This window comes from Xenopus laevis, chromosome 5L (assembly GCF_017654675.1).
Source record: "Xenopus laevis strain J_2021 chromosome 5L, Xenopus_laevis_v10.1, whole genome shotgun sequence".
Taxonomy (NCBI): domain Eukaryota; kingdom Metazoa; phylum Chordata; class Amphibia; order Anura; family Pipidae; genus Xenopus; species Xenopus laevis.
In genome coordinates this window covers 19,753,079-19,775,891 of record NC_054379.1, presented here as the reverse complement: position 1 = coordinate 19,775,891, position 22,813 = coordinate 19,753,079, and the positions used below count along the sequence as shown (strand labels likewise).

At 38.7% G+C, this 22,813-nt stretch overlaps 1 protein-coding gene across 1 annotated transcript in view; it reads right to left on the bottom strand.

Moving 5' to 3' along the window:
- Positions 1 to 22,813, bottom strand: part of LOC108716096 (ALK tyrosine kinase receptor-like) — a 349,880-nt gene that overhangs the window by 204,039 nt on the left and 123,028 nt on the right. Inside the window, exon 3 of the mRNA XM_041562409.1 lies at positions 15,230 to 15,382. Coding sequence (XP_041418343.1) covers positions 15,230 to 15,382 — 153 coding nt within the window. The remainder of the gene's footprint in view (positions 1 to 15,229; positions 15,383 to 22,813) is intronic.

Genomic DNA, 22,813 nt, shown 5'->3' with positions numbered 1-22,813 from the left:
CCGCCATTAGAAATCACGTACAATAACATTTTTGGGGCACCCAAGCCCCCGCCCACTCCATATCACAGTTAAAAGTCCACACAGACATCAGCACTAAAAAAGTAACCCCCCACACACACAAGTTATAAAAAGCTATTGATGGTCAGCGCCCCCTCATAAGTTAAATATAAAATTGGGACCCCAAAAAATATTTTTTAAAAAAAACCATTGGTGCCAGGGCCCCCCCTCACAAGTTAAAAAAATTGGGGCCCCAATAAAATATTTTTTTTAAAAAACATTGGTGCCAGGCCCCCCTTACAAGTTAAAAAAAATGGGGCCCCAAAAAATATTTTTAAAAAAAAACATTGGTTGCAGGGGCCTATAGAATATTAAAATAATACATTGGTGGCCAGGGGATTAAAAAAAAACACAAATTGGTGTTCAGTAGAATTGAACTCATGGCTTCAGGACTTCAACTTCGCCTCCTTTCATGGGTCTTTTCGCTGCTTCAGGAATTCAATTTCGGCTGTTTACGTCTTTTCGCCGCTTCAGGACTTCGGTTATTTTCGTGACTTCGGGTCTTTTTGCCGCTTCAGGACTTCGGCTGTTCGGCACTTCCGCATTTTCGGCTGTTGGGGATTCAGAAATGGCAGCAAATCTTCGGCGCTCGCAAGGGGGGCCCGGCTCGTTCAAAAGTGCAGCACTGCCGGCCCCCCTTCTTGCCTGGGCCCGGGACACTTGTCCCCCCCGATGGCAGCCCTGCTGGTTTACACATTATATTGCACATCAGCTCGGTCCAATGTCTCTCCAAATGCTGCACCCCCTCCCTTACCTCATTCTCTTTCATCCTGCTAACCCGTGGGTGCTTCTCTGAGAAAGAAATGGGAGCAAGGGGAGAGATATCGCTGGAACGATTGTACAATATGCAGAGACATTACTGAAAGAGCAAATTGCTGATGTACAAATAGAAGTATAACCCAGTAATATAGGGAGTACGTTAATTAAAGGACAACTAAAGCTCAGCGAATAATTAGACTAGAAATGCTACTCCTTATGTTTTTTGCTTCTGTACCAGTCCAAGGCTCCCACATGCCTTTAGCAGAGCTGTAAACCCCCTGGGGTAGATTTATCAAAGAGTGAAGTTCCGCCACTAGAGTGAAATTCCGCAGCTCTCCATTCATTTCTGTGGGATTTTGAAAGGCGTATTTATCAATGGGTGAAAGTGAAGTTTCACCCTTTGATAAATACGCCTTTAAAAACCCCATATAAATGAATGGGAAGTGGCGGAATTTCACTCTAGTGGCGGAACTTCACTATTAACTTCACTCTTTGATAAATATACCCCCCCTATTTTCAGGAGTTACCCGATTTTGGCCCTGTCCCCCCGGTCTCTGTCATCCTACCGTGTTCTCCTGAATTTTAAGCATTCCCCTGACTTTCGGCGGCTTCAGAGATTTGCTCATGCGAGTGATGGCACCATGACTTCACTTCCGGGTCTGTCGGCAGTTTATATCGGCCCGTGTATGGGGCCTTTAGATAAAGTTACCTGTACTGAAAATATGTAAATGCACGAGGTACATTGTCCGCCTTCAGACTAAAATTATTAAATAAATGCTGCTTTGTAGGTAGAAAACATGTAGATTGGATCTGTAATTGTAATAAGTGAATAATCCCAGTGGTGTTATAAACCTAATATTTACAAATTACAAGACTCATTTACAATTGCCATGCAAAAATGGAGGAATTTGCACCCTGGCTAATGTTTTATGATGAATTATACTCCAGTGGGCCTATTGACGCAGGGGAGCTCAGTGATATTGGAATTGTGGGGGGAAATGCTGCATTGTGGGTTAAAAGAACTTGGCAAATTGCATCCAAAATTGCACTTATCACACTGCACCTGTGTCAGTAAATGAGCCCTTAAATTTTGCCAACATGGAGTCCTTGGGTGCTGGGGTCGACTCACCGGAATGGAAGCAATTAAACCTGCTACTTTGCACATTATAATACAATTTGAATACAATATGAGCAGATGGAAGCAGAATCCATAATGCAGCCATGATACTTGTACTGTACAGCTGTATTAATCCATAATTGATGCTGATCATTTGTAGTGCTAGAAAATAAATCACTTCCTTTGATCATTTGTATGAAGTTTTGCATGAACTCTAGTGCCCAATGGCAGCTCCTACTGAATTATTCAATAGATATTCTAATTGCCAGATTACACTTTGAATGCGGGACTTCACTCGAGAGGAAAACCAGGAATCTCAGCTCTGCAATGAAAATTCCCATATGACTGGATGGCGCTGCTTCCACCATGGCCCAACCGTAAACTGATCTGCATGTAAATTAGTTTGAATGATCAAAAGCAGGAAAATATTGGCTCTTGGAATAAAACAGTTTGTGCATCAATCATAACCAGATCCGAAACATTCCAGATTAAAGAGGAACTCAGCATCTGTTTCTCTTCATTCTCTCTTCATGTAGGAGTTGGGTGTCAGATAATCATTGACAGTTAGATCCAAAATATCTTATAGGGGGGCTCCTTTTGCCTAGAAGATGTATTAGAGCTCACTCTATTAAAATCACCAGACATCATGTCTCTCTACATGCAGGATTTGTGCAAAAGGCAGTTATTTTGTTAGATTTTGTTTGTACTGGAATCACGAGCTCTAATACATCTGCTAGGAATGGGAGCCCCCCTATAAGAAATATTGGATCATTCATCTGACCCCCAACTCCTGCATGAAAATACAATGAAGAGAAACTGATGCTGAGAGAGGAATAGTGAATAAAAACTCGATTATTTCAGAAAAAATGCAGAATATTTAATTGATTGTATTTAGTTTCTTATTTCAGTATGAGGACGATTATATTAAATTTTCATTTTTGCGATAGTTCCCTTTAAGTAGGAGATATGGACAATGTTTTGTGAGTGGGTTGTGATAGCAGCAGATAGACAGCCCTATATAATATGTTTCCCTAGATAGATAGCATGTAGAAAGGAGATGAGCTTTATGGGATGATATACTAATTGTAACTCATTTTGCGGTCTTGTTACCCATAGCAACCACGTAGATGTTTGCTTTCAAATAGGTGACCATTAAATGATACTTGCTGATTAGTTGCTGGCTCTTCGATTACCCTCAATGAAGAAAGGAATTTGCTTCCAGACTCATGGGTGTAGGGACTCAGCAGAGATACTAGTCAAGGGACCCCCTGAAGGATGAATTAAGTGAGGGTTGGATACTACATACAGTATAGTCCAAGATCATGGTGGCAGATTTAGTGAGCGATGTATAACTTTAGTGAGGATGTTGAGTAGGGTTAGTCCTCCAGCAGTTTAGGGACCCAAGTGTTTAGACCCACATTGCAAAGACAAACATTTTTGGAAAAATGTATAGACAAATTGGTGGACATATATGGACAATAATTATAAGTCTTGGGTAACATACTGTAGTTCCCAGTGAGAAAGGATGAAATAAACAATGGTAAGTAGTAAGTATTTATACGGTGCTGCTAGTAACTGTTACGTGTTTCTGTTTAGAAATGGATATCTTTGATTTAAAATATGTAAAAAAAACAATACTTAATTCTTGCCAGCAACAAGAAGCAGCTACAGATCTGTGTATATAAATCTGTGATATAAGCTTAAATGCAAACTACTTTTAGGGTCACTGATCACCATACCTGCCAGCATTACTCAACCTGTGCCGTACTTGACAAGAGGTAGATGTCCGACCCCTGAAGTGCTCATATAATCTAGACCAGTGATCCCCAACCAGTGGCATCTTGCTCACCAATCCCATTGACATACCTCCCAACATTTGAAAAATGAAAAGAGGGACAAAAACGTTTTGGCCACGCCCATTTGTGGCCACACCCCCTAATTACCATGCCCATTTCACAAAATTTGGCAGGTTATAAAAGTTTGAACACATGTCTGGGAGTTTTAGTGCAATGAAGGTGAATTGCCCTTGAAGGTGAAGTGCAATGAAAGTGAATTGCCCTTTAAAAGAGAATTCAACCCCCTAGGTGCAAAAATTCCTCCCCCCCTCCCTCCGGCATTCCTCCCTCCCCCCCCCTGGGCAAATGCCCCTAACTTGTTAGTGACCCCTCTGTGCAGGTCCTCTCTTGCAGAGTTCACAGGCTCCATTTTTGCAAGGTCGCTCTTCTTCCTGTACTGATGGGCATTTGCTGGCGCATGTGCAGTAGGAGGCATTTGATGGTTGAATCTACTGCGCATGTGCCGAAAGGCACAAAGTTTCTGAAAAAAGAAATCGGAAACTTCGTGAAATTCGGGCGCATGCGCAGTAGATTCAACCATCAAATGCCTCCTACTGCACATGCGCCAGCAAATGCCCATCAGTACAGGAAGAAGAGCGCTCTTGCAAAGATGGAGCCTGTGAACTCTGCAAAAGAGGACCTGCATGGAGGGGTCACTAACAAGTGAGGGACATTTGCCCGGGGGGAGGTAGACCGGGGGAGGAGGAGGGACTATGCAGGGGAGGGGAGAGGAATTTTTGTGCCTAGGGGGTTGAATTCTCCTTTAAGCTCAGTTCTCCCAAGATACCTTCTTATCTTAAATAGTTACAAAAGTATCTAAGTGCAGCTGCTGGCTGTTCTGGGCTCTCTACCAAAAAGCCTCTTATTTTGATTAAGTTTCAGAAACATTGTATATTTTTCATGAGTCAGTGCAGGAGATCAAAGGGAAAGTCTGACATTTCAGTAAGAAACCAGGACTGCAGGCTGAGCTGTCAAAATCGGGTCTGCAGAAAAAGGTACAGTTGGGAGGTATGCATTGATGTTGCTCCTCATAGTAATTGCTCATTTTGAAATTCCTGGCTTGAATTCAAGTTTTAAAGGCATAAAGACAGAGGCTTATACCAGCTGAGCTTTCTGCAGTCTAGCAGTTGACATGGGACTATCAGTTAGCCTATCAGAGACCTTATTTAGCAACCAAGGATTTTTTTTTGTGTGGCTTCCCAACAGGTTTTACATTTGAGTGTGGATGACAGGTAAAAAAAAAAAAGAAGTTGGGAACCCTTGATCTAGAGGACTTATGTGCTAAACTGGATGAGAATCTGCATGTATAACCTAAACTAAAATTTTTCTCATACTGACATGACCAAGTGCAACTGTGTCTTTCCTGACTCTTCCGGTGAAACGTGAGCAAGGTGAAATACCCTGAATGCTGTACGCGGTGATAATTTTAGGGTTCCCACGGTGGATTGCCTCAATAGGTACAACAGACTTGTACCAAAAAATCACATACTAATGCCGATGCAGCCCTAATTTGTAAAGCTCGAATGAGCAATATTGTTTGTTCTGATGTCGCGATGCAACACAGCTCAAAGCCACAATGACGCTGGAATTATGGAGAAAAATGCTGCATTGTGATAAAAAAAAAACATGCCGATTTGCGTCTGAAAACTACAGTTTGCACGCGGCATCTGGTGAGTAAATGCCCTTTAATGTCCTTTAGCAGAATGATCAGGTGAAACAAATATCATGGAGAAGTGGGGCATTAGACCATTAAATTCTAGCTACACTCCGATCTTTATGGAGGGGGAACAATCAGTACTGTCACACTACACTAACCAGGCTCCTCACCTCTTACAACGTAAGGAACGTCCTATTTGAATGAAGAGCAATTTTCATATATCAGGCAGTTTCTCTTCTTTCTAAGATCTATATGTATGCTTTCCATATCTCTACCCAGCATAGGTAAGAGTCCTGTATGGCTCCAGTGGCCAACCCCAGACCTGCTAAGTGAGAACCGGATTTGCTGGCCCTCTACAGAGTCTCCTGTTCCTGCTTCCCGAACCTACTATCACTGCCCCAATCTTCAGCCGGACCCAGGACCCACACAACACGGAAGTGACGTCCGGAGGCAGGTCAATCCGGTCAGGGGGAATTTATTGGATTTAACTACATGAGATGGGGGGGAATGCAGCTTGCAATTGGCCCTGGTACCCAGGCAGGGTATACGCAGACCACCCATATAGACAGTAAACTGGGTGGGGTCTTTCCGTCCAAAACCAGACCACCCTGCGGGTATTTCACAGGTATCCAAATCGATGCAGGACTCTAGCATAGTTGTTGGGACCAATGCTCCCAATATATATCTCTTCCTTACTATATATCAGGTATCACACCAGCTACTATAACTTATCTATGAATCTCTTCTCTGATCTCAGCACAAACCAAGTATCACACATTAATGAACTCCGACTCCCTCATACCTCAGCTTCTCCCAACTGATGCTCGTACTTACTGTACATTGCTTCCCTTCCATGGAATTCTATTTCCTACTCAACAGACTCATTTTAACTTTCCACCATTCAAACTCTAAAAAACCCATCTTTAATAGAAGTCTGTGCTCTATTCCCTAAACTCTTCTAGCAAATCCTCTCTACCGATTATTCCTTCATGTTTCCTTACCTTCTGTATAGTGTCAGCACTTGTGAGCAGCTCTTCTGGGTAAAAAAGGAATCATATTATCAAACCATTCTTTTGAAATTCTCTAGACCTTGAGCATATGAAGCACAGAAGTATTATACAGTGGCCATGAGAAGAGAAACAGGAAAGCCTAATAAGTTATGAAATAATCATCTTTACTCTTAGGACATCCCCTAGTTTCATCACAGGGAGAATAAATCAGACTTTCTTATTGATACATGGCCGAAAAATCTCTCTCCACCTGTGATTGAGTTAACCTCATTCTTAATGCCCTTTAGCTATTGAAGAAATATCACTGGAAATGTGCTTTTGTGAGCAAGGTGTTTTATTTATATCTCTATTGTGGAAATACGTAGCCTGTTTTAAAGTAAACACTTGCAGTTCCCAGGTCAGGCATTATATATCTGCCTGTATTGCACATAATATTTGCTAGGGAGTGCTGAGAGGGAAGTGTGCCTGAGACAAGCAGCCAGTTGGACAGTGATATGGGTGGGTTGGGGTGCGATAGTAAAAGCCCAGATCCCCCTGTTCATCACCTCAAAAATCGGAACTGAAAATTATCCAGGCTTGTCTGAAATAAGGAGCGGCAGACGGAAAGTTTCTACCTAGTACCCTACCAGCATTAACCCCTAATCACATGCCTCTTCTGCCCACCCAAAATTTTAGCCTTTTCCGCTCAAACATAAATTAGTTCATGTGTGTAGTAAATGTTGCAACTTCAGGTATGCGGAGGTAAGGTGGTTTTATGTAAAATATGGTTTCTCTAAAAAGTTGGGGCACCATATGTCAGTCTCACCATTATTTACACTCTTGATCCAAATCAGCTACACCTACAATTATACCTATTGATCTACTGATCTATCATCTATCTATCATCTATTTATCTTTAGTCATCTGTCTATCATATATGTATATCTATATCTATCATATACCTATCTAAATCTACATCTACATATCACTTTTATATCCATTCATATTCTATCATCATCTACTTATATATTTAACATCTATATCTAACCATATATATCTATCTACCTATCACCTATCTATATATATATATATATATATATATATATATATTTATTCATCTATAGCAATCCATCATCTATCTATATCTATCATCTATCTATCATCTATCTATTATCTATCTATCACCTATTATCTATCTATATTTATTCATCTATCTGTCTGTCTGATCTATCTACATCTATCTGTTTCTCGATCTATTATCTATAATATCAAAATCTATATCTATTATCTATAGCTCTGTCTATCCATTATCTATTAATATAGCTATCTAATATCTATCTATATTTATTCATCTATATGTCTGTCTGATCGATCTATATCTATCTATCTACCTATCTATCCATCATCTATGTATCTGTCTATCTGTCTATCAGTCTATCTCTACAAGTTTTCCCTATTTCAGCGTGGGCTTCCTGGTACTTCATTTTCATCCCACGCTCTGAACACACAGGCAGGTTAACTGGCTACTAACAAAAGTGACCCTAGGGCATTGATCCCCAACCATTGGCTCATGAGTAACATGTTGCTCTCCACTCCCATTGATGTTGCTCCCAGTGGCCTCATAATTCCTGGTTTAAATTCAATTTTGAGGCATAAAGGTTTACTCCAATAAAGCCATCTGTAGGCTTTCAGTCCATATGGGGCTATGAAATCGCAGATTTTATTTGGTAACTCCAAGGATTTTTTTTCTGGCTTGTGTGGCTCCCCAACCATTTTTACATTTGAGTATGGCTCACGGGTACAACAAAGTTGGTGATAGGGAACTTAGATTGTAAGCTACACTGGTGCATTGACTAATTGAAATAATGCATAAAAAGTGTTGTGTAACACATTGGTGCTTTATTATATGAATAAAGGATGATAATTATTTACCTTCTATATTCGTCATCACATCTTTTTGTGTGTCTGTCCGTCAATCTCTGTTTCTATGACTGCTTGTCTCTCTGTCTCTTGGAATGATTGCCTACATTAGCCATGCTACAGGATTTTTAGACTGAAATGTATCAGAATGGAAATAAGGGCCTTTCCCAGAGAATAAGGGCCCGGCTTTCATCTTCTTGACATCTTCAATCTGCCTGACACATATATCTCTCTCTGAGAAGGCAGTTACAGCAATGAGATGCTACAGCAGCACCTATTTATCTATTATATGGCATTTCACACATTAGGAATAAAATTCTTCCTCTTATAAAGTTGTGATGAAATATGGCTTTCAGCCTGGTGTGCGCTTCTTGCCTGTTTTATTTTGTAACTTTTAGGCTATTTAGCATACATTAATCAAATCCAAAAACTGAATGGTTATTTTAAAGGACAAGGAAAGCTCAATTCTCAAGAAGACATTATGTTAGGCACCTCCAGTGAATCCAGTTGCAATGTTTATTCCCCCAGGCCTCTATTCCTTTTTGGAAAAATGCACTGTTCAGGACTACTGCTGAAGAGAGATTCCAGGGAAAATGTAAGAAAAATGACTTTGTGGTAGTGATGTGCGGGCTGAACCAAAACCCGCAGGACCTGCAGACGGGGGTTCAGGCTAGCTATCATAAAAACTCTTCAGATCCTCACGCTGCCCGCTTCTAGCCCGTCAATTTATAGACTCGAGTCTGCCCGTCCCTTTCATGACATCACCGCGGGGCAGCCGCGGGTCTAAAGATAAAAGTGAAGGAGCGGACCAGTCGGGTTCAGGCTGGGAGAGGGCGGGTTGAGGAAAACTCGACCAGCACATCACTACTTTGTGGCCCTGGGTTTCATGGTTCACTCTCCTTGGACGCCCCTGGCTCAAGTGGATGGTGCCAAAAGAGCCTGAGATAGGAAACCTGAGTAGGAGGAAGTAGAGGACAAGCTAATATAATTGTTAGCTCCTCTTATAGATTATTAGATGATAAAGTTGGGCTTAATGTATTTAGTAGAGCAAATTTGCCCATGGGCAGTAACCTATAGCAACCAATCAGTGAGTGGCTTTCTTCAGCTAGCTGCAGGTAGAACAATGAATGCAACAAACTGATTGGTTGCCATGAGTTACTGCCCACGGGCAAATTTGCCCAGTGTTGATAAATGACCCCCATTTTGACATAAAAGCTGCCACGAAAAAACTCCCGTTGACTTTAATGCTTTTGGAGCGAGAAAAATTGTTGCGCGCGTAAAAAAAAATGTTGGCGCCCATTCACTTCAATGCTTTTTGCAATTTTTTCACAATTTTCTTTGCAGTTTCGCTCATCATTAGTGCTCTATAGTATTTATGCTGTTATGGTATATATTCTGGTACATATTTCTGGTACATACGTATCAATAAATTATCAGAGAACAGTTTATGAGACCAAGAAAGAAACTACGATAAGACACTTGCTCTTTGCAGAACATTACACCACCCGTAATTGTAAAAAGTAGTTCCTTTTTATGGATATACTCAATATATACATACGCATGTGCTCAAAGCAATTGTGCAGCATAAATTATCCGCAATAACCTACAGTATTAGTTCAGATTCAGAATACCAAGAGTTTGTCTTTTCCATTAAAGCATCAAAAACAATTCCCTTTCATTGTTTATTCATTCATTTCTCATAAAATATTATTATTTGAAGGCACAGAAACTAAAATGTACAATCATCTGTATTTACTGGGACACGGCTACTGTATATTATATTTAGTGGTCTGTGTGTCACAATTGCTGTCACGTGTAACGACTCATTTACAGCCTCAAGTGTAATTTTTAAAAAAGAAAACAGTTTTTGCATGTATTAATTTAATTTATTAAAGGTTTCTTGCTTCCAAACATGCTCCTCTGCGTTGTGTCCTTGTATTGTCATTGTTTTAATGATACAATTGGCTACAACCTGGTGTTTGCTGCACACACTTACACACAAGTACAAGGAGGAAAACAAAAATACAGTAGGTGCTCAGACATATCCATAAGAGGGAGGCTTTAATTTTGCCTAGAAATCTTTTTTTTTTTTTAAATTTTTGTATTTACAGGTTAACCTATACATTTACTTCTGTAAAAAAGATATATAACTCGAAATACATATACACATTTTTAGGAAGTCTCTCACTAAATTCTAGGGATGCAGCGAATCCACTATTTTGGATTCGGCCGAACCCCCGAATCCTTCGCGAAAGATTCGGCCGAATACCAAGCCTAATTTGCATATGCAAATTAAGGGTGGTAAGGGGAAAACATTTTTTACTTCCTTGTTTTGTGACAAAATTAGGATTCAGATTCTGTTCGGACGGGCAGTCTGACTATTCTAAGATCTCCAATCCTGATTCCGGCCTGTCTGACTATCCTACGCTCTCCAATCCTGATTCCGACCTGTCTGACAATTCTAAGATCTCTAATCCTGATTCCAGCCTGTCTGACTATCCTACGCTCTCCAATCCTGATTCCGGCCAAAGTCAGCTAAAAAAACCAGGCCAAAACTAGCCTAGAGGAACTTCAAAAGTAGCCCAAAAATAGCACAATATGTGCAGTGAAAAAAAACGAATTACGTCTTTTTCAAATTTTCGCCGTTTTGCAAATTATTACATGAAGCAAAATACGACAGATTCGTCCCTTCACCAGGGGTGTAACTACAGAGGGGCCCCCAGGAGGTATGGGGGCCCCGTAATACATATACAATTTCAATAAATATTGGTAAAACAGGTCAACCTCTAGACATTTTGGTGGCCAGCAGATTTTTGCCCCAAAATTGTCTGAAATTGAGCAAAGTCAGCTGAAAATGTTAGAATACTTAAGAGTGAACCAAGACTGGGGTACAGAGTCCAAAATCTGGTAACTCCCGACTTCTACACAAGTCAGTCCCGTTGCATGCTGGGTATTGTAGTCTTACATTAAACTTGGCAATTGGCAAATTGTTAAACAAAAACCTACATTACCCAACATGCATTGGGAGACACAGGCTTGGCCACATTAGGATAAGAAAAAACGTTGGCTGGTATCCAAAGTACAAACCAGCCAAAGGCCCAAAAAGTAGCCCAAATCCGTACCTTGGCTAGTTTGTACTTTCAAAACCCGCCTGGGCTTTAGTAGCCCAATTTGGCTGGAATCTGGCAACCCTGCTCTGAATTATAAGGCTGTATCTTTGTTGTTAAACCAGCAATTGGCCACAGAATTTTAAAGGAGTCATTTGCATGTCTCCACCCATAATTCATTAAAGGGATACTGTCATGGGAAAACATGTTTTTTTTGGAAATGCATCAGTTAATAGTGCTTCACCAGCAGAATTTTTTTTAAAGATTTTTTTTATATTTAATTTTGAAATATGACATGGGACTAGACATGATGTCCATTTCCCAGGTTTTTTTTTTGGAAAAACTTCTAATCGAATTCGATCGAATGCGATATTACTCCGAATATGGACCTATTCGATCAAACACTGACCTATTCAGACAAAAAAATCGTTCACTTAATTTCGGTTGGTCTTTTTGAACTCGAATTTCGGCGTTTTTCAAATTCGAAATTCGACCCTTGATAAATCTGGTAGAAATCCATTAAATCTGTATATTCAAGGGAACTAGGCGGAACAGGGGTAAATATGGATACAAGGCACTGTGTGCAGTTCATTGATCTGATACTTTGTTTTTCACAAACATTATTGTAAATGGAAGGATAAAAGGTGCGTGACATTTTAACTGATGGGGTGTTCTATTATTTCCATAAAAATGTGCCTCTATTATTCAAGCCTCAGTTAGAAGGCAGAACATTATGAAGATAAATAAACATATACAGCCAACACAGAGCTTTGCCTATAATGACTCATACAATAAATCACATTACAATATGCAGGATATGCAACTAACAATGAATAAATGATGTTATAGCAAAAAACACACACAATTTATAGTTCTTTGGTTACGATTAGTTGTTTTAGATCATAATTGATCCTAATTTAGTGCAACACAAGCCCCTTCACTTCATGGTCAGTTTTCCCTTTGCACACGTGTGAATGTGAATGACATTTCTGGAAATGACTTTTTCACACCTGTGATTGCACATTTCATGAACTTACACATCAAACAAATGATTTAAAACAGCAAATTCCCAGCCAATAGTCCAGTATCAGATTAAGGCAGACAGCTCTGAAATGCAGACAGTGATAGAGGAAAGGGTATAACTGAGCGGTTTGGACTTTCAGTAGATATCATGTTGCTAGGGTCACATTTACCCAGGGACAAGCAGGGGTTTGCAGGAGATAATGAAAGATGAATAGCAGAGGAGCCGAATAGAAACATATTTAAAAAAATAAGTAACAACAGCAATAAAAGTGTGGCCACACAGAGCAATAGTTGGCTTCCAGGGTCACAGACACTCTACTTGAAAGCTGGAAAGAGAAGAAGTGGAAGACTAATAATGCAAATACAGGTATAGGATCCCTTATCCGGAAACCCGATATCCAGAAAGCTCCGAATTACGGAATGGCTGCCTCCCATAGACTCCATTTTATCCAAATAATCCAAATTTTTAAAAATGATTTCCTTTTTCTCAGTAATAATAAAACAGTAGCTTGTACTTGATCCCAACTAAGATATAATTAATCCTTATTGGAAGCAAAACCAGCCCATTGGGTTTATTTAATGTTTAAATTAATTTCTAGCAGACTTAAGGCATGAAGACCCAAATTACGGAAAGATCCATTATCCGGAAAACCCCAGGTCCCGAGCATTCTGGATAACAGATCCCATACCTGTACTATAGAGAATTTAAAAAATTAAGGCCAATTGAAAAGTGGATAAGAACTATATCACATACAAAAGGTTAACTCAAAGGTTAACAACCCATTTAAATGTACAGGTATGGGATCTGTTATCTGGAAACCCATTATTCAGAAAGCTTCTATTTACAGAAAGGCAGTCTTCCAAAATAATCAAAATTTTTAAAAATGATTTCATTTTTCTCTGTAATAATAAAACAGTAACTTGTACTTGATCCCAACTAAGATATAATTAATCCTTATTGGAAGCAGAACCAGACTATTGGGTTTATTTAATTTTTACATGATTTTCTAGTAGACTTAAGGTATGAAGATCCAAATTAGGGAAAGACACATTATTCAGAAAGCCCCAGGCCCCAACCATTCTGGATAACAGGTCCCATACCTGTACCAGTTTTTGGTTTGTTGGAAGGTATGAAACAATAATGGTGTCATTATTTGCGCTCTCAGGTATATTCAATGTACAGGCATGGGACCTGTTATTCAGAATGCTCGGGACCTGGTGTTTTCCAGATAACGGATCTTTCTGTACTTTGGATCTTTAGACCTTAAGTCTACTAGAAAATCATGTAAACATTAAATAAACGCAAAAGGCTGGTTTTGCTTCCAATAAGGATTAATAATATCTTAGTTGGGATCAAGTACAAGCTGCTGTTTTATTATTACAGAGAAAAAAGAAATCATTTTTTAAATTTTGTATTGTTTGAATAAAATGGAGAGTAGGAATGCACCGAATCCATTATTTGGGATTCCGCTGAATCCCCGAATCCTTGGTTAAAGATTTGGTTGAATACCAAACCAAATCTGAATTAGGAGCAGGAAAGGAAAAAGTGGAAAAAATTCTTCTTTTGTGATAAAAAGCGCCATGATTTCCCTACCATCCCTAATTTACATATGCATTCGGCCGAAACCGAATCCTGCTGGAAAAGGCTGAATCCTGGATTCTGTGCATCCCTAATGGAGTATGGTAGAAAGCCTTTCTGTAATTTCTGGATAACGGGTTTCCGGATAACAGATCCCATACCTGTACCGATAAAAAAAAAAGAATTTGACCAAAGGCAATGCCAAGAAGTAGCTGAAATGTGGCAAGACTGTACAATTATATAGCACTGTATGAATACATGCGTGTCTGTGTGTAAGTTTGTATTGTAGGTTGTATTTTGTATATCACATTACATTATTACTTCAGCATTTCGGCTGTGGCCATTCTTCATCCTATTTTCAACTTTTTGAATTTGCAATTCCGTACAGTTGCACTAATTGCCATGGTATCTATCCTCCCACTTCTACGGAATTGTGTGCAAGGGCATCTACTGTCCCTGAGGAACCCTAGCGCTGCCGCAGTAATAACTGGGTTTCCCCATTGGGGTGTAAGAATATGTGCAGCAGATTTACAGTTGTGCACAATGAATCACACACTAATACTGGTTTTCATTCTCATTTGGAAAGGTCTCTATACGGCAGTCAGGAATAGTTAAGTGTAGAGTCCTGCACGGAACCAATTACTAAGACCCGGACCCGACCCCAACCCACAGCCCGCAACCCGAACTGCAACCCGCATATTTACCCACTTTGATCCGCTACTGGACCCGGACCAGCAACTGCCTTATCCGCAGGATTTAAAGTTTTACAAAACTTGTTTCTGTCCCTGCCCACTTTTGATGACGTAATTTACGGTTTGCAGCACCATCACTTCCTATTTGATGGTGGTTGGCAGGCCGCCAGCCACCATGAAACAGGAAGTGATGGTGCTGCAAACCGTAAGTTACGTCATCAAAATTAAAACTTTAAAAGGAGTAAAATATAGACAATATTGCATAAGATAAGAACTTTAGATGAGACCCACAACCTGACCCGCGACCCACAGACCGATGACCCGCACCTGAAAATCCTCCCCTCATTCCGCAGGGTGCCCACTATTTTTGTGGGTACCCGACCCGCTGCAGGACTCTAGTTAAGTGCACCTTGTGTGTGTTACAATAACTAAAGTATAAGCCTTTGCATGAACACTTTTGTCAGATAGCAATCCCCCCTGTGCCTCTAATCTACCTGTTGTTGAATTCTCAGAGTAATCATCAGGAGGGCCACTGAAGACATAGCGCTGTAGTAGTTCCTCTGCGGTGGTGATTCTCCAGGCTTTGGCACCTTGTGGTGGTAGGGAGTACTCCAGATCACACGGGGACTCGAAGTTACAGTCAAAATCTGAAAAAAATAATTAAAAAAAGGTAATTATAGGGGACATAATGAGAGCACTCAAATTGCCACAATTGATTAAAGGGATGTTTCCCTTTTAGTTATGTTATAGGATGGTCAATTCTAAGCAACTTTTTAATAGGTTTTCATCATTTATTTTTTTATAGTAATTAATTATTTGCCTTTTTCTTCTGACTCTTTACAGCTTTCGAATGGGGGTCACTGACCCCTTCTAAAAAGCTCTGTCACCTGTTATTGCTACTTTTTTTTTACTTGCCTTTCTATTCAGTCCCTCTCCTATTCATATTCCAGTCTCTTATTCAAACCAATGTGTGGTTGCTAGGGTAATTTGGATCCTAGCAACCAGATTGCCAACACTACAAACTGGAGAGCAGCTGATTAAAAATATAAATAACTCAAAAACCATAAATAATAAAAAATCAAACCCAATTGCAAATTGTCTCTTCTACACTATACTAAAAGTTCATTTAAAGGCAAACAACCCCTTTACGCTGCATCCTTCCTGCCCACTCTGATAATGGTGCACCACAGCACCAACTAGTATGATGAACCCTGGCAGTGGGCCAAACTTTACCTGCAGTCCTCCACTGCTCATCTATTCCTCTTCCACCCCTGTGCCCTTGTTCTTTCACATACTTGCATCTGCCCCACTTGCCCCTTCTTTCACACAAGATGGCGGCACAGTAGACATGAGTATTTAAGGGCTGGGTATGAGTTGGAAGAGGGCAAGTTAGAGTTGGTCACACATCACTCAAGCAAAAACCAGCAACTGTGAGGAGAAGAGAATAGATGGAGCAGCTCCTTTAAAACAAGACACCTGTTTTCAACCATGCTGTTGGATGCACTTGGGGAAGAGCTGTACCGGGATGGGAGCTCCATTCAGCCCAAAAACCTTTGTCACACATAAACATTGCTTATGTCATTTTCTATGGAGTGAGTGTCAAAAAAATATAAGGTGACCAACAGAAAAATAATGTATAAATGAGGATTATTCTTCATTTATTCTCCTTCACATTTCACTTTGAGGGGCAGATTTATCAAAGGTTGAGCTATTTTTTTGTGTACTTTGACTAGGGAATAGTACAAATTCGATTTGAATTTGAAAAAATTCGAAAACCCGAATATCGAAATTTATCATGTACTGTCTCTTTAAAAAGTCAACTTCGACCATTCGCCATCTAAAACCTGCCAAATTGCTGTTTTAGCCTATGGGGGACCTCCTAGAACCTATTTGGAGTCAATTGGTGGACTTTGAAAAATCTAATTTTTTTTGGAAAAACTTTGAATCGAATTTGATTGAATGCGCTATTCCTTTGATTCGTATGATTCGAATTCAGCCAAATACGGACCTATTCGATCGGAAACTGACCTATTCGACCAAAAAAAGAAAACCTTCGACTTAATTCCGGTTGGTCTTTTTGAATTCGGATTTTGATGTTTTTTCAATTCGAAATTAGACCCTTGATAAATATGCCCCCGTAAACATCCTTATTCTGTTCTAAATTGATACATTTAGTTGATACATTTCTTATCTTTGTCTCTGCTGAGCAGAATCCCTGAGTTTCATTACAGGCAGCTGTTAGAATTGATACAATAGTTACTAATACTCCAGAGATGCTGCTGAGAAATGTATCAACTAACGGAGCAAAATTGTAACAGAGTCTGAACCTGAATTACTGAGCTGCCAGACTCAAACACCAGAGACAGGGACATTCAACTTTAAAACTTGGAAAAATGGTAAAAAAATAAAAAATGGAAAATAATTAAAAAAAAAGTCTTTATTTCTGGAGAACAATCTGAAAACAACTCAACTGAAAAAGTGTTTTGAAGGTGAACAACCCCTTTCAGCCTGCTTGATAAATAACAATGCTGCCTAATTTTGTTGCCTGATTTTTTTTAATTACACAGCATTTCCTACTCCTTAATCCAAAGTAGTATTAGAATGAATTCAGCATTAGGCAATAAACAGGAATATTATCCTCAGATCTAATTGTATGTGCACAGGCGCTTCCTTCCTTTTACTGGAGGTCATACATTTGCAAAGGAATAAACAGGCATATTGGGAAGCAGCAGGGGGAAGACAGAGCATTAAAAAGCTGAGAGCATCGAATCTTTATGCCCATCGGACCCATATTGGAGGATAATTAAAGCTCAGCTCAGTTAGGGGCAGATTTATCAAGGGTCGAAGTGAAAATTCAAAGTAAAAATATTCAAATTTCGAGCTATTTATTGTGTACTTCGACTAGGGAATAGTCCAAATTCTTTAAAACTTCCATTTGCCATCTAAAACCTGCCAAATTGCTGTTTTAGTCTATGGGAGACCTCCTAGAACCTACTTGGTGGAAAAAACTTCGACTCAAGTTCGCTCGAATACGATGTTACTTCAATTCGTACGATTCGAATGAAAACGGCCTATTTACCCAAAAATAGCCAATATTCTGAGACAAATTTCAATTTGGTTTTAATTTTTTTTATTTGTGGTTTTTGAGTTATTTAGCTTTTTATTCAGCAGCTCTCCAGTTTGCAGTGTCAGCAATCTGGTTGCTAGGGTCCAAAATACCCTAGCAACTATGCAGCGATTTGAATGAAAATATGGAATATTAATAGGGGAGGGTTGCAACAGAAAGAAGAGAAATAAAAAGTAGCAATAACAATAAATGTGTAGCTTTACAGAGCATTTGTTTTTAGACGGGGTCAGTGACCCCCTTTTGAAAGCTGGAAAGAGTCAGGAGAAGAAGGCAAATAATTCATAAACTATAAAAATTAAAAAATAATGAAGACCAAATGAAAAGTTGCTTAGAATTGGCCATTCTATAACATACTAAAAATTAACCTGAAGGTGAACCACCCCTTTAATTATATATCCGATGGAATCAAGTACAAGGTACAGTTTCATTAGGAAGGAAAAAGGAAATCATTTTTAAAAAAATTTGAAATATTTGATTATACTGGAGACTTTGGGAGACCGCCTTTCCGTATTTCGGAGTTTTTTGGATAATGGGTTTCCGGATAACGGATCCCATCCAGTACCTGTACATGTACCATCAGCCTGAACAAATCATTTGGTAATTCAGTCAATAATTCTGCACTTTTAAGGAAATATCATTTGAAACTAGGAAATATTTGCATCATTTTCTGAAGAAGGAAGGATAAAAGGGGTAGTTATGCTTGAAATGAATGTTAGGATATGGATCATCCAGCTCTAGGCAACATTTTTCTTTATTGTATATTTAAAAAAAAAAAAAAAAAGCACAAATAAAAAAATGAAGACCAATTGCAGACTGTATTTTAATGCTAGTTGCTATGACATGTTAAGAGTTTTTTGTTATAGTGAATTTCTACTTAAACATAAAACAAGTGTTTTTAATATTTTTAGCTTTCCTGTAAGATTCTGCTTTAAAGGGTTTGTTCACCTTTAAATTAACCTTTAGTATGATGTAGCTGTAGAGAGTGACGATTTGCAATTGGTTTTCATTTTTTGCTATTTGTTGTTTTTGAATTATTTAGCTTTAACTGCAATGTGAACAGGACAGACTAAATAAAAAGACAAGTAATAAAAAGTAGCAATAACAATACATTTGTAGCCTTTATGAGCATTTGTTTTTTAAATGGGGTCAGTGACCCCCCCCACACCCCTTTGGAAAACTGAAAAAGATTCAGAAGAAGGCAAATCATTCAAAAACTACACAAACATTAAGACCAATAGAAATGTTACTTTGAATTGGCCATTCTATAAAATTCTAAAAAGGTTATCTGAAAGAACAACCCCCTTTAAAATGTTGCAGTTTCATGTATTTCATTGGAGAAATGTATTTTGTATGACATGCTAAAAGTTAGTTATTATAGTGAATATCCCATTTAACCCATAAACCATGAACCCATATTATATTTTTAGTATTCTTATAAAAATATGATGTAAATATTTGTTTAAATCTTGTGGTTATATTTACTTCACTTTGGAAAATAATCTGCAACGAATTCATGTTTTATACTGCCCGACAAGAAACAATTAGACCACCCACAAACGCCAGCGCTGCTGCCCATTATGACATCACCGAACAACAAACTCAGAGTCATTGTGATGTCATCAACTTGCCAGCTGTGTTGCTGTGCATCCTGTCCTGCTCAGTATTTGTGAAGTTGTCTAAGGAGGAGGAGTGTTACAATTTCTCTTACTTTGATAGACTTTACAAATAATAAAATGAGTTCAAAACTTGATAAAACGACAAAAGAAAGCAAAATAATGCAAAAAGCAAGCAGATTACATGACAGTGAAAGCGGGAAGAGTGAAAACAACGGGGCAAGCCAGGCATTAGGCTTCAAAGACAGATTTTTCGCTGTCCTAAGAAAACTTCACAGAAAGGTAAAGACTGCTTTCATGCCATCTTCCTGGAGAAAGGCTCAACAGACGGAGGAGATGGTCGCACATACAAAGAGAAAGCGAGAGGAAAGCTGTGAGGAACACAACATCCCAACTAAGAAGAGCAGAACCCAAACTGGTGCCCTCAGCCCAACACAAATGGAACCCGCCACAGCAGTGCCCGAACCGCAAGCGAATACACAAGAGAATACACAAGAGAATACACAAGAGAATACACAAGAGAATACACAAGAGAATACACAAGAAAATATTGCTCAAACAAGCCAAGGAGCTCCATGCTGTTGGGAGAAAGTGAACCCCAACCAAGGAATAAAGCGTCCTAGAACAGAAGAAGAAGAAGTAGAAGCTGTGCAACTTAAAAGGATCAGAAGTTCAATACAATGCACCAGTGATACAGAAGCCCAACCTGAACCAAGTAAGTAGAGAATCTGAGATTTAGGGGGTTCTTTACTAAAATCCAATTTTATCTCATTATTTTACTAACAAAAGCTCGCCCACATTCCCATCCCTGATTTTGCCTTATTCATTAATAAAGTAACTCAAATTAATCGGATTGAGGGAAAACCCGAATCGTAAGATTTGTTCAGACTTTTGTCCCAAATCGCTCATTTTTTATTGGGTTTTTGCCAGAAAACCTTTTCGGATTATCAGACTAAATCCAGCTAAATCAATTTGAGGTTTAGTAAATAACCCCCGTTGAATGGATATAAATCTCCTTCCCAGGTTGAGATAGCTTGCCTATTATTTTTATCCTAGCTTAAAACCCTATAGAGAATTACTGTACTTTCTGAGTTATGTATCTAGTGCTGCTCAGGCAACTTCCAGCATCTCCAACTGACATTTAACTGACATTCACTCCCAAATGCTATTAAAGAAAAGCTTTACACTGCGATGGGCCTGGTGTATTTGTTAATTTCTAATACTTGTTTTTATTTGGATCCAACAGGTGGAAGTACCATCCCTGCTGACACCCCTTTATCAGTCAACAGATTCACTTTCCATCAAGTACTTGGAGAAGGATCCTATGGAAAGGTACATTATGAACATCACTAACAGACAAAATCATTTGGACACTGCTTCAATACAGGATATCACAGTTCCTGCAGTATCATTAATCAGGATATTGAATAAGGATATTGAAATTTACCAATAAATGATATGTCCAGATGTAGGTATTGTGGCTGAAGGCTGAGAAATAGATCACAGAATTCCCCAGTGATATAATTATAAAAATACAGAGCTCTACATGCTCTAACCAAAGCACTGCTGTCAAACCTTACTAAAAGTTAACTTATAGTATGTTATTTACTAATTCTAAGCATCTTTTCAACTGGTCTTCATGATTTATTTCTTGTACTTTTGTAATTATTTGCTTCTGACTCTTTCCAGCTTTCAAATAAGGGTCACTGGCCTCATCTAAAAAACAAATGCTGTTTAAAGTTAAAAATGTATTGTTAATGCAACTTTTTATTACTTATCTTTCTATTCAGACCTCTCCTATTCATATTCCAGTCGCTTATTCAAATCAATGCATGGTTGCTAGGGTAATGTGGACCCTAGCAACCAGATTGCTGAAATTGCAAACTGGAGAGCTGCTGAATAAAAAGCTAAATAGCTCAAACCCCACAAATAATAAAACATGTACTGCAAATTGTCTCAGAATATCCCTCTCTACTAAAAGTTAACTATGAGTATATGTAAATATGTATCTGTATCCATCCTGATTGTATGAGCTGTTGGTGGGTGATACTAATAGAAGTATTAAGTATCAATGCTATTTCATGATTCATCACAAAGGGCAAGTCCCTCCTATGCAAATTAATAACCCCAGCCAAGCATTCTATTCTATGTATTTTTCACATAATACATATTCTGGCATATGACTGACCCCGTAATCTCATCTCTCCCAACTATCTCCTTCAGGTGCTCCTGGCACGGGACCTTCTCACAGGACAGTGGGTAGCAATGAAAATAATTAAGAAGAGGCTACTATTAGCCAAGAGGAACAACGTTATGACTGAGAAGAAAATACTTGAATTAGCACAGGATTGTACGTTCCTCACAAGAGCATATGGTGCTTTTCAGACTGAGGTACTGTGATTTGTCTTTTTCTTTGTCTACCCTTCCATACAGACAATGATTTATATAGTGAATAAAGTACCCCCTCTCGTAAAATATAAGGATATTATAAGTTACCAAGGAGTTTCATGACCATATACCATATTCAGGTCATGGAACTCCAAGGTAACCTCTAATATCCTCATATTTTGCAACTGGGGTACTTTATTTATTATAATACACAAGTTTTAGTGAGTCATGTGACTGAAATGACATCAGAACTCACCGTTTATAAATTATGACATCAGAACTCACCGTTTATAAGGATATATTTTACAAGATATTCATGGCTTTTGTGTATTATATATATATATATATATATATATATATATTTATATAAATATAATAAGAATATATAAGAGCAGCACTCACAGGACTTGCTGAATCAATCTTCTAAAGGTTTATTTTGCTCAACGTTTCGGTCTCCCACAGGGACCTTCATCAGGAATCCAACAGTGCATATATATATATACACACACACACATATCTATATATATATATATATATATATATATATATATATATATATATATATTCAGATAGAATATATACACAGACGGCCACAACGAGTCTGCAACAAGAGGACAATAAGCAAATAATTTACAACATTTCCTCTAAAAGTCTGTCATCCACAGAGGAATCTGTGTTGAGATTGGGTTTGAATTTCTGTCCGGATCAATCAGTTGATCCACTCCAATTGGATATAGATCTATATAGATTTTTTCGAACTTTGCGACTTAAAGTACACTTTAATTTAAAACCACAAGAACCTTTGCATGTTGGGGATGACACTAACTGTTTGGACATTTCTACTTTTGGTTTACACAGCAAAAGTGTGTATGTTCCTCCTACTACATACGCTGCTGTGGAAACATATATAAGTAACATCACATCAGACATTAAAGATATGTGTCAGGTGG